Raw genomic sequence first — 12832 nt, forward strand, 5'->3', positions numbered from 1 at the left:
ACCTGCAGGCCGCCCCAATAAAAAGGCTGCAGGATTCAAAATGGCACACGGAGGACATACATGTCATTTAACAAGCAGACACGGGCTACGAGACGATGTTTCCCGGCTGTTGCAGCTGGTAATGGCTTCTGTGGTCCTAGAGGACGGTTTTCAGTGCAACGTGACCAATTCCATTAAAAATCCACAATACGCTGAGCTGAATAACCAGCTCGACAAGCCAACATATTGATTCTGAGCTGAGCGTCCAGCGTTTATACCCGATGAAACCAGAATTCAGAATGTTTTGCTGCTGTATATAAAGTGGCACTAGGCGGCTTCTGTGTGATTAAAACTGACTGCTGGGCGTCTGTCATGCAGGATGGATTTTCATCGATGGGTCCCAAAAGCAGTGGAACGGGCTCACAGTCACAGAGGTTCAGAAAGTGAGGGAAATAAGCATTTCGTGTCTTTGATCTCTCTGGGCTCTCAAGGGAACAGCATGTAATACCAGGACACAAAGCAAGGGTGAAAGGTGTGTCTGTGTTAGGTGGGGCCGGATGGGTGTGTCTGGGTGTTAGGGGGCGGGGCATGGCTCAGCGCTCACCTCTGATAGGGTGCTGTTCAGCTGGAATATCTGGCCCTCCCCCTCCACCTGCCGCACGCACAGCTTGCAGGTCAGTTCGGTGGTGCTGCCTGAGAAGCGCTCCAGGGTGAAGGTGCAGTGCAGGGTGCGATGGGAGCCGCTCCATACCTCAGAGAACGGCAGCTCCTACGGGGGAGAGCAGGCTTTGAAATAGGGGCCTTAGGCAGGGCTGGAGGAGGGACCTGTGTGGAGTAGACCGGGGGCGAGGCCGGCATCCATCTTCCTCCCCTCTCTCACCAGCTCACCTGATACTTGGCCAGCAGCTTGCTCTTCCACAGCGCGTGCGGGATGTCGTGGATGGATAGACGCAGGTTGTGCGTACTGTCCTTGAAGTTTAGGGTCTTTGGTTCATCAAGCAGCTTCCCTCCCATCTGCGTCTCCATCTGAAGGACCTCCTGTGGGGGTGGGGGGGCACAAAGTCATGACTGCGGAAGAATAAACGCCCACACAAAAATTGGTGGAGGGGGCACCCCAGGAAGTGATCAACGGGAGGGTCTGTCAATTGACCACTAATTATGAGCCCATCCTCAACTAATCATTAGCCAATCAGAGAAGGCAAAAATGTTGACTGCAACCTGAGAGGGTTGTGACCATCTGTCCGATCGTGAGAATAACACAGACCCACAGCTCGGTCTGTTAGGGATAATGGGTAGGGGTGGGGGGGGGGAACGCAATCTCCTGTCAGCATGAAATTACCAAGGTAACCAGAGAAAAAAATACAATACTGAAACAAACAGAACTTAACACCTCCTACACGTGCTGTTTTTAGCTTCCTGGACAATGCGACGTTTCACTGGCTCAGAGTCCACTGGCCGGATTCACACCTGGCTGTCGGACCCCTGCTGGGACACCATGAACTTCGCTGCCAGTAAAGGGCAGAGGATTTCAGATCTATTCTTAGAGGGAACAATCCTATTTTTGCTTTCCGCTTGGGCTGAACAGCGAGGAATTTGGCGAGTCCTTACAGGGGAGTCCAAGCCGACCCAAGCCGTGAAATCTCTGCCCTTGACTGATAAAGTTTACCTTACAGCTGCACGGGGCCCCTTCCCTTCCCCACTCTCTCCATGGCCGGAAGTGACACACAGAAACAGGGAAGTAGGTGGTGCAGTGGTTGAGGAACTGCACGCAGACTGAATGTGTATACGGTTCAACTCTGAGAATATACACCCTCTGCTGCTCCTATACAACAGCTGAGCACCATCTATGATGGACAGCAAAGACATTTCACCGTTGGGTCCTTCAGCGAGACCCTGAGCCTCTATTTGCTCTAGGACTGTCTGACCTTGCTTTCTCAAAAAGCACATGCCGCTTTGGATAAAAGCATGAGCTAAATCAATAAAAATGTAAATGTAATGCTATGAACATCCAGAAACGGCAATTTACTCTAACAGCTGTAGTAAAAACACATCTGTAAATAGGGATGTGAAAGTAGAACATCAGCTGACTTAATGAGAGCATCTAACGAGCTGAGCTGCAGCCTTGAATGAAGGCCGTACCTTGAGGGTGTCCTGTGTGTCGTCCAGGCAGTAGACCCGGATGTGGTACTCCAGGGCGGTGCTGGTGATGGGGCCAAAGATGGCCAGCTTCAGATGCTTGGTGGCAGCCTTGCTGACAGATTGGCCCACAAGGCAGTAAGTCCCCAGAGTCTCAGTCAGGATGTGACACGCCTCCTCGTCCATCTGGATGTAGTAGGGCGTGGTGAAGTTCTCCTCGCCGACCACGACCACATCCTGGAGACACCGGAACACCCTTCAATGTGACACTAGGGGGCGCTGAGGTGCCCGACAGGGCAGTGAGAAGTTTTCAAGTGTTAAACTCACAAGGTAAAAAAGGGGCAAAGACATGTCACACTGCATTTCTTATATTCCTGGACTAAAACGGACCCGACTGATAGGTGGTACAGGTGAAGGAATCAATTTCCCAGGAAAATAAGGAACATTTCTAGGGCACGGAATGTAATTAACACTTTTGAAACCTGTATTTCATGTCTGATTCAGGTCTTGGGTTTACAGCACATCTTGCGATTACAATAATTGCATTATAATTGAGCTAAAATTTCTAATTTCAGCTGAATAAAAGCAAAAATAAACAGAAAAAAAAATAATTTCAAACTCCCTGAAATACTTGACATACTACTAGTATTTTTCCATTTTTCCTGCCTATTAATTTTTTTTCCGGGCTGACTTTTAAAAGTCAACTTCTCTGCAGAGAGCTCAGATCCTGGAATGGGGTTTTGACCGGATAAGTGCCTAAATGGAAAGTCGTCACGCTTGTGTTAATTATGGCTTAAGATGAGGGTCAAGTCAAGCATATTTTGAAATACTGTCCCTTAACAACCCACAGCATGCATGTCAATTCAGGCCGTAAGCATCTTGAAATATAATAGGGTTTGGTATTGTTTTTAGTTGAGGTTAAAAAAAAAGGAAAAACTTTTATCTTTAAAGTGTCAGGTCAGAAACCACAGAATTCAGAGGCTGATTTACACACCGAATGCCGCAAACATCATTTAAAGTTTCCCCTGAGCCTGGACTTCCAGGCCCATTTTCGGTCAAAGAGAAAAGATGCATTGTGGGCCATGTGACGGCCTCGTGAACAGAGATGCTTTGTAGAGAGGCTCCGTGCTGAGTGACCTGATTCCTCTGTCTCTGTGCTCGCAGTGGAGACACGGTGCTGGCGTGTGATAAGGACAGGGAGTACGGGAGAGGCGTGCATGTCGGCACCGTTGCAGGGACGCCTGCGGCAGGGAGCCCTGAGCCACATCCTGCTACAGAAATCAGGGATCCTCTCTGCAACAACTGCAGTGCAGCCTTAGGCTGATGATCACCTCAACTCACAACATACAACCAGAAGCATGAAAAGAAAAATCCCGAAAAGGTACTCACACACTCTCAGGAGTCTGACATACTATGATCCACACGCTCACACTCACAGACACACACTCACACTCAGTTACAGACAGTCTCTCGGGAGATGTCACACTTTGAGTTACATACATTCGCACATTCCCATACAAACACAAAGACTTCCTGTCACTCTCTTTCACACATGCACATGCACGCTGGATTTATTACACGTTCCATTGTGGTTGCCACTGACGTCTGACTTACAAGTATCCTTGATCACAATTTCTACTCCCCTAGGTCATTTATCCAGGAACCTCTGACTGTGCTAAAATGCAGTCGTGTTCATTCCAGGTGGGCCGCCCCCCCGTAGAACCCTGTCGATGCCTGTTGACCCCCAAGCGCCATCTCACCTCCCACTGCCCCTGTGGCGAGCGGTTCTTCAACTGAATCTGCCAGTCCTGGCAGTGGGCCCCTGCGCAGTGGTGCATGGTGATGATGACAGGCCGTGTCAGGAGGGCTCCTGGGGGGCCACAGCTCACCACAGGGCCGAGGATGGTCTGCGCCTCCTCCAGTGGGGGCCTGGGAGAGTAGGGGGGAGAGGAGTGGGCTCAGACGGACAGCATTTAACATTCCCCAGGACTGCCAGGCACAGAGACTCATTTCATGTGACTGACCCCTCCTCCTTAAGACCATCACTTTAATATTTTATCACCATGGTTACGCTCTCATTCTCTGCTGTGCCTCCGACTGACAAGAACTTAATAATCATGTATCATTAAAAAGTCATTAATTATGAAGATTGCCAATTATGGAAGGCAACCTGATGGACTCTGATTCTGTCTCTCAAGTGGTAATACCATATTACACACACATCCAGTTAATTGATACCAAATCAAGGTGTTCATCTTTCCAAGGACGTGTGAAGATTCCTGTCTCACCTGCAATAACACAGCTATTGGAGAGGGGGCGCTGTGCGCTAGGTCCATACCTCATAATGTCTTTCCTGTGGACTGTCACATACATCTCATAGACACGACCTTGTGGAATGGCCCCAGCTGGCACCAGCAGGCTGACCCCTGTCGAAAAGCAGCACCGTGACTTTGGAGGCGAGATACCAGCATCAGAAACAAAGCGATGACTTTGAATACTGCACAAAGATTCCCAAATCAGCGTTAGATATAGCAGTATGACATCACAGGCATGACATCAGATGCAAAATGATGACATCAGAGGCAGCGTGATGATTTAGAAAATAACATGATGACGTAGGAGATGAAATGACACAATGACTTTGGAAACACCTTCCTGACTTCCTTCCTGTAGACAATATGCAGAAACGCAACTTCAAGAAATATAAAAAAACACCAGAACATTAATAGAGAGCATTCAGAGAGCAATAAATTCTCCTATGGCTTAATGACAATTGTGTCATTAATTGTTAATATTGGTTTTATTATTGCTTTATTTTATTAACATCATGGTTCTATATTTGCCCATCTATACAGCTGTTCCTCTTTCTTAAAGAGCAAAAACAGCACTTCTGTTCTTTCTGACATTTAGATGCTGTGAACAGCGCCTTAACCAATACACCCCCTGCTGGCCCCTGAAATATGCTGCTGCTATTGTTCCACACCTGTTTCCCAGAGCTGACACCTGCTACTGACTCAAGCTCTTTGATCACAGACCCCCCCCCCCCCCCCCCCCCCCAGTGCTCAGACTCTTGGGAAGTGACATTTACTCTCCTGTCCCGTGGAGCCAGAAGACACTGCAAAGACACTGCAATTATGGGCCAACTACAAGGGCGTGACTACTTCTCCGAAGAGAGAGAGACGTTGGCTCATAACAGGAAGGTGGCATTAGTCCATGGAGAGATCCATCAAAATGAAGAGTCAAAGCGCTTCCGTCACACAGAAGTCAAGTTCTAGTGTGAGAGATCACAATACATGCAGATACGCACCTCACAGACAACATTTCAACAAAAGAATGTTCATTTTTGTGATGTAAATGGAATTACATAAAAAGAGTGATGCATTCGCCTAACAGAAGCGAAGAACATCCACGCTGTTCCCACGTAGTGCGTCTGGTAACACACCCAAAGGCAGGCAAGCCCATCACGTATCTCCGATAATCCATGCAGACATGCTGGAAAAGGCCACTGAAAGTCCAGGAAGACTCCTTTAAGGCGGCCGTATCCCACACTGCCCTGGGGGATCGCGGCTCCACACACTGCCGAGGCATAAGGCTGCTGCATGCATACCGATGGGTTTCTGGATCACGTTCATAACGGAACCCATGGGTGATGAAGACTTCTGGGACAGGGCCAGGCCACCAATCATGGCCTTCTGTAGTCTGGCAGAGCGTGTCTGCTTTTTGCTTTTCTCACAGGGGCGTAACCGCGATTTGTGATGACAAGTCAGCCGCCGGCAGCCAGAAGGGACTCCACCGAAGTCATCATTGAGCTCACAGACACATGGGGTGACTCTTAATTAGCAACGGTTCCTAGACCTGGCTGGCGGCTGCAGCTTTCATGGACTTAAGTGCACAGTGAAGAATGTGGTGCTTCTCAGAGAGACAGAAGACTCCTCTTCATTGCCATAAGAAGACCTTGCACACCACTTAGCGCTGACCCTCCTGCATTCCATCTCAGCTTTCAAAATCCTGTCCCTGCATTGCTGGTAGCTGTGTTCAGTGCTTTAAAGCCGATTTGTTACCTGCCGGCAAGGGATGGACTCATAAAAATTCAAATAACCTTTGGTTTATCAGCCAAATCTTTCTGAGATCACCATCACCCTACTGAAATTACCATCACACCTGTGATATCACCATCATCTCACTGAGATTACCATCACACCTATGACATCACCATCACCCTACTGAAATTACCATCACACCTGTGATATCACCATCATCTCACTGAGATTACCATCACACCTATGACATCACCATCACCCTACTGAAATTACATCACACCTGTGACATCACCATCATCTCACTGAAATTACCATCACACCTGTGACATCACCATCATCTCACTGAGATTACCATCACACCTGTGACATCACCATCACCCTACTGAAATTACATCACACCTGTGACATCACCATCATCTCACTGAGATTACCATCACACCGCTGATATCATCATTATTGCACTGAGATCACCATCACCTAACCCTAAGATAACCATAATGCCACTGACATCACCATCACAGCATTGAGATCACAATTGTCGTGATGAAATCACTGTCATTTTACAGATATCACAGTCACCTCACTGAGACCACTATCTGGTGGTCAATATTACATTACATTTAACTTGCTAACTGCCCTTTGTCTAAAAACATGTACATGAGTGTATAACATCAGGCCAGTTTTCCCATCATTTGACTTTATTACAAAATCACCACCTTGTACCTTGCAATGCATCACCTAACCTACACATCTTAGTTATATATCAGGAGTCATCCTGAACTGAGGATGTATGAGCGGGGATGTTCTTTCTAACATCACATCACATCCCAAATGCCCCATAATCTTCAGCAGGGTTCATTAGTGCGGGCAAATTTCAAATGAACTCTAAAAACAGATGAAAGAGATTGCGATTTCAACTCCACGTGGAAAAGAGGTTGTGAACCCCAAGCAACAAGGCTCCATTAATCCAGATAAGTCTAATACATACATTCCACAAGGAGAGCACTGTGATTTTGCAGGCAGGCTGCCGAATGGGAACTATGGTTGTACAGTAAAACTAGGATTGGTAAAAGCATAAAACCATCAAATGAGTAATGTCAAACAACGTGAATGTAGAAACCTCTTGCGACAAACACGCTTCTCAGCAAACCCACCTGAGTTGGGAACTATGAGATGGCCCCCCAAGGAGTTGAAGGTCCCAAGGGCGGTGCAGGAGGGGTCACATGTGCGAGCCAAGCTTTGGTTGCGCAGGTTCAAGGTCTCATTGTCCAGCAGGGAGTGTGTCACCTTGGGGGACAACTTGGAGCCAAGGTCAGCCAGCTCCTCCTGAGGTGTGACCAGGCCAGATGAGTTGTACACCTTGATCTTCAGGTTTGGCAGGGGGTCCAGCAGGGGCGAGTTGGTCATGGGGATCTTGTCGGACACATCGTGAAGGGCGTAGACGGGGCCGCGGTACATTGCCGCTGCAGAGGTTAGGTCAGGGGGCACGGTCATCAGGTCAGCTGTAAAGGGGGGCAGGGCGGTGTATGGGTTAACATAGACAAACACTGGCAGTTCACCTGGCGCATCAAACGCAGCATTTAGACAAACTGAAACCGAACAAATATATAAACATTCAGGTATGATCGGCTGTTCAAAAGTATTAAATCACACGTCAAGGGTAACTAGTGGAAGCAGTACTGGAATTTCCCATACACGGTCATTTGAGATCATGAAGTAGTTTGTCGATAAACCTTTATCTCTCAGCAGAGAAATGGAAAAGCCAGAAGAAGGTGACCAAGGCAGCAGCCCAGCCAGCAGGGACTGCAGAAGCCGCCATTAAAACACATTAACTCTTATTAAATGCTCTGTGCCTGTCTACTTTAATTATTTACTGTCCTCAGAAAGCTCACCTGCTCTATAACATGCAATGCTTTTCAATCTGTATAATTTCTGACAGCTCGCTAGCCCCTGTTCCAGAGGATCCGGGGCATAGTTCTTAAAGTGACAATCTTCACAGGCTAGATAAAGGTTACTGGGGAGGGGCGGGGGTTGATTGTTGTAATTAAACTGGAAATTTGGATTCCCCCCCACTTGAGAGGGAAGACAATGAATATACAGCGGGAGGACTGAAATGAAGAGTGTGGCACATCTGTCCTACAGGCAGCAGGGGGTGAAAAATCATGTTGGGCAGCTGTATGTGGGGGGGGTGGGGGGGTGCCCATCTTTCTTCACAGCTTCCAATCTCAAACAGCGTCAGAAGTAGATCAGACATCTGGTGATGATGATGATGGTGATGAGATGAAGACCTGGTTGAGGTGAACCCCAAAGAGCCACCCCAATCTCAACCCCATGTTCTCCCATGTAAAATTGCCACTCAAATCCCTGCATGACAGACAGCTAATTGTCATACCTAATTTATAAAAACCCAGTCATCAGTAAGAAGAATACCCCTGAGCTTTCCAGGGACAGACCTAAGTACATCTTTAACTTTTAACTGTAGAAGACAGTGTTGTGATCATTACTAAATATGACTGCCTCACAATCATTACTGTATGGGACTGTAGGAACACTGCCTCATGATGTTTACTGTCACAATCTTTTCTGTGACAGGAAATTGCCTCACAATCTTTACTGTACATGATTGTAAGTACTAAGTAGACTGTCTGATGGTCTTTACTGTAAGTGACTGTAGATTGCCTCACAATCATTACTGTATGTAACTAAGTAAACTACCTCATGATCTTTGGTGTATGTGACTATAAGCAGACTGCCTCATGGTCCTTACTGTACATGACTACAAGTAAACTGCATCATAACCTTTACGCCATGTGACTATAAGCAGACTGTTTCAGGATTTTTACTTCATGTGACTATAAGAAGCCTAACCCAAGATTATTGCTGTACAAGACTGCATCATTGTCTTTAGGAACTGTAAGACTGTCTTATGATCTTTACTGTACATGACTATAAGGAGACTGCCTCGTGATCATTACTGACTGTAAAATTCTAACTTTGCATGCTATTATCTATTAATTATCTATTACCAGACCTCAGATCTGTGGAGTATCTTCTGCAGGGAATCATCTTCTGCTCACTGCCTTGGTGCACAGGCACGGTTAAAGCCAGTTTTGGGACAGTCCCACCCTCCCATCCAGGAGAAAGTGCTTTAATCTCCTTACCCTGTTCATTCCTGTTCCTACAGTCCGTTCATCTTTCAGCCGATTCGCCACGGCAGAAATTTAATTAACCAGGAACAAGCCACAGAGCGCAGAGGGAGGGGGGGGGGGGGTGCGGAAGCATAATTCTCCATCAGTGATAATCCGAGATCGGTCTCCATCACAGAGTGACAAGCATTCTAATGGCCTCCCTATGAAATGTCAGCAGAGCCTCACGCACTGCAGCGGCGTCCCCAAATTGCTTCCTGGTCTTTCCATCTCCGACACTGCATTTACATCCTGCACGTGTCTTCTCCTCCCAGACATACCGGGACCTGCTGCACAACTTCAACCCACCACAAAAGACCACCTTTAGCATCAGGATGGGGGGAGAGCGGCCCTGATTAAGCAAAGCTGTTTGAGCTGGGATTTGACATTTTTAATCTGGACGTAATTACATTTCGCTGTCAGCCTCGGCGATGGAGAAAATGTTTGGTTTCATTTGCCATTGTATTTATTCCTTTGAATTATGACAGGGCCAACATCAATGCATGTGATGTGTGATTATTCACAGGGCAAATGTAACAAAACAAAGAAGACAGAAATGAGAGAGCGGTGGGGACAGGCTGGAAAACATGCCAGGCTGACCTTCCTGCTTTTGACAGTATGAGGTCCACACTGGAAGCACAGTCAAGCGTAGCAGAAAGGAGATCAAATGCTAGGCAACATGGCCTTCCATACCACAGTACCAGGGAAAATCTCTTTAACGTGACAGTCTCTGCTGTTGGATGACTGATGGTTCAGGACAACTGGGCTACAGTGGACTTTTCACGCATGGGTCTTCTCTGCTTGGCTACAGCCAGCACCCCCCCAGTGACCCAACACTGCCCCCTGCAGGTGACTCACCAGAGCGGGCCGTCTTTATGTTGACAGACTGGAAAGCCGCCATTGAGTGCCGACGTGTCGATAATGTCCGAGTCAAATTCGCGGTGGGTCTTGCGGTAGACGAAGAGTGCCACGATGACAGAGATGACCAGGCACATGATGACGGCGATGACGATGCCCACAGTAGAGCGCCACGTCGTCGGTGCTGGGCGCGGCTGTTAGCGGAGATGCAAGGGATGCAGGTGAGTAGATGTCTAACCTGTGACCAGCATGTTTTTAGGGCAGGTCCAACCACCATTTAGAGCTCGATTGGGTGTCATGCGACTGCTTGTAACTGTAGATGCTGGCTAACGACTAAAAATACACCACGATGATTAAACATTATATACATCCACACAGCTTTAAAAAATACACACATATATATATAATTTGATTTGTCTATTTATTAATTTATGAACTCCACAGCTACTTTCTGCAATTTACTTGAATATTTAATAGGCTAGCAGATGTAAAACTGTGAAATTTTCATTAACGCGGCCAGTGCAGACATTAATTTGGAACAAAGTCTTACCCATAATAAAGTTTTAATTGACAGGGTGACTTGTGGACAGTAAATGACTCTCTCCAGGAACCTCTCCATGAGGATTCTGGGAAAACAGCTTGCCCTCCAACCGGCTGATGAGATGCAACAGAACTGCTTCTCCAGAATCTTCCAGATGGCCACTCACGGTAGAATTTGTACTATCATCATTTTCAGTACTTTACATGGTCTTTTAGTTGTGTGGCCTGCACCATTACCTTCTTTATATTACAAAGTCTATTAATTAACTGCACAGTCTGTACCATTATCATTTGTATCTCTTATTGAAGCTATTAGTTATATAGTCTATACGATTATCTTCCATTTTAACGGGGTCTTTTAACTGTACGGTATGAACCACAATCAATTTCAGCTCTTATAGGTACTAACAGTTGTACGGCCTTTACCATAATTCTTTTTGGAGTTTTCACATTTGCTGTTAGTACAACCTATACCATCATTTGCATCTTTTCATTTGCAGAGTTTCTCATACATTTAGCTTCAGAGGAAATATTTTTGAAGAGAAACAGCAGCGGGCCTGTCATGATGGGGGGCAGGGGGTATATACAGACTGCTTCCACTCACAGTCGCATAAAATGTTGCTTAGTTTCAGAATAGCTCAAATTCCGATGTCTCTTGTGATTATTTTCTACTTAAAAATGTCTCCGCCCGTGACCTTAAAACATCATTCTGAGGCCACATTTGGCAATAATCTAGCAGTTCATCCTCCTACCACTGGGTGTCAGTCTTCACCTCTGAGTGTCACTGTTTATCTGTAGACGGAAGGTGCTATCGTATTCTACAGTCTGTTCCTCGCCTGAGAAGCAGCTGCCATTCCCAGGGGTTTCCCCACAAGCCATCGATTGGGGTACACATGGCGGAGTTGCTCAGAGACTAAAAGTGAAGACTTCATCTCCAGCGGAGCGAGGCGCCGTAAGCAACGCGCGGTTTGAAAAGCAGAACAAATCAATGTCAGAGTGAGTCGCAGTAGATCTGTGCTCGGCCCAGTCACCATGGCACTGGGAATCAATCTGCCCTTCTAATGCGATCTTCACCCTAGACGGGCGGAAGTCTGGCTCTGAGGACATCACTCTAACCAGCCTTCTTGCCGCTCTTGGAGAACAAGCAGCACGTTCCTCGAGCTGCGGCCACTAAACCTCAGGATGAAATATCACACTGGCACGGCCGCCGCGGCGTGACACCCGGCCCATTTTGGATGCACCTTTCTCTACCTTTCACCAAGCAGAAAGCAGAGGGGTGAGTAAATCTGTATTCAGCGGGTGACGCGACCTCACACCACTTAGCCCTTCTGATAGAAGGTATCGATCAACTTGCATCCTAATTAAGCCACCAGGAAGCCATGCAGATCGTTATGTGGTTGGGAGGGGTAGGCTTTCCACTGGCCGCCCGCCTCCGAGGCCCCAGTATATGACAGTGCACATGCAGTTTGCTCTGAGCACCATTGAGTCCCTGTCAGTGGGGTGGCGTCATGTGAGCAGGGCCTAACTAGCGTGGCAGCAGAGCTGGGATCAGCTCCACCACCTGTGCCGCTCCTCCGGCCCACGCCCTTTCAGACCTAACTCTGCTCATTTCCCCTCTCCCCCCCCCCACACTCAGCCTCCTCAAAGCATATGGGTAACCGCCATACAATGACAGGAAATGGCAACGGCTTGACGACATAAAGGCAGAAAAGAGATGAAAACAAATGATCGTTAGCATGTGGACCAGGCAATTGAAAACATATCCCGCATTTGGTCACTGCACGGAAATGTCATTGGGGACGTTCGGGGAAACAACAGGATGTTTTCCAGAAGCAGTCAGAGCCGGCATGGTCCACTTCTAGACAAGGCTCGACTCAAATGCCACAGTCATACTACTTAAAGAACTCGGTTAATCCCAGCTTAGAGACATTAGAAGAAACTGCAGCACCAAGCCTGAAGGTGCAAAAATCTCTGACCAAGACATCAGTGCAGTCACATGAACATCGCATGTAATTACGCTGTGAGCCTCTCCGCTCCTCGTTTGGCAGCTGACTGCGTCAGGGTCCCCCCCCCATGGGGAGCTGCATCACTGAG

At 47.4% G+C, this 12832-nt stretch overlaps 1 protein-coding gene across 1 annotated transcript in view; it reads right to left on the reverse strand.

Moving 5' to 3' along the window:
• Window positions 1-12832, reverse strand: part of unc5ca (unc-5 netrin receptor Ca) — a 115763-nt gene that overhangs the window by 6110 nt on the left and 96821 nt on the right. The window contains 9 exon segments of the mRNA XM_048984024.1: window positions 584-748; window positions 868-1017; window positions 2119-2352; window positions 3876-4044; window positions 4454-4541; window positions 7310-7657; window positions 10199-10232; window positions 10234-10359; window positions 10361-10392. Of these exon segments, the coding sequence (XP_048839981.1) occupies window positions 584-748; window positions 868-1017; window positions 2119-2352; window positions 3876-4044; window positions 4454-4541; window positions 7310-7657; window positions 10199-10232; window positions 10234-10359; window positions 10361-10392 (1346 nt within the window).

The sequence above is a fragment of the Brienomyrus brachyistius genome, chromosome 2, assembly GCF_023856365.1.
Source record: "Brienomyrus brachyistius isolate T26 chromosome 2, BBRACH_0.4, whole genome shotgun sequence".
NCBI classification, from domain to species: domain Eukaryota; kingdom Metazoa; phylum Chordata; class Actinopteri; order Osteoglossiformes; family Mormyridae; genus Brienomyrus; species Brienomyrus brachyistius.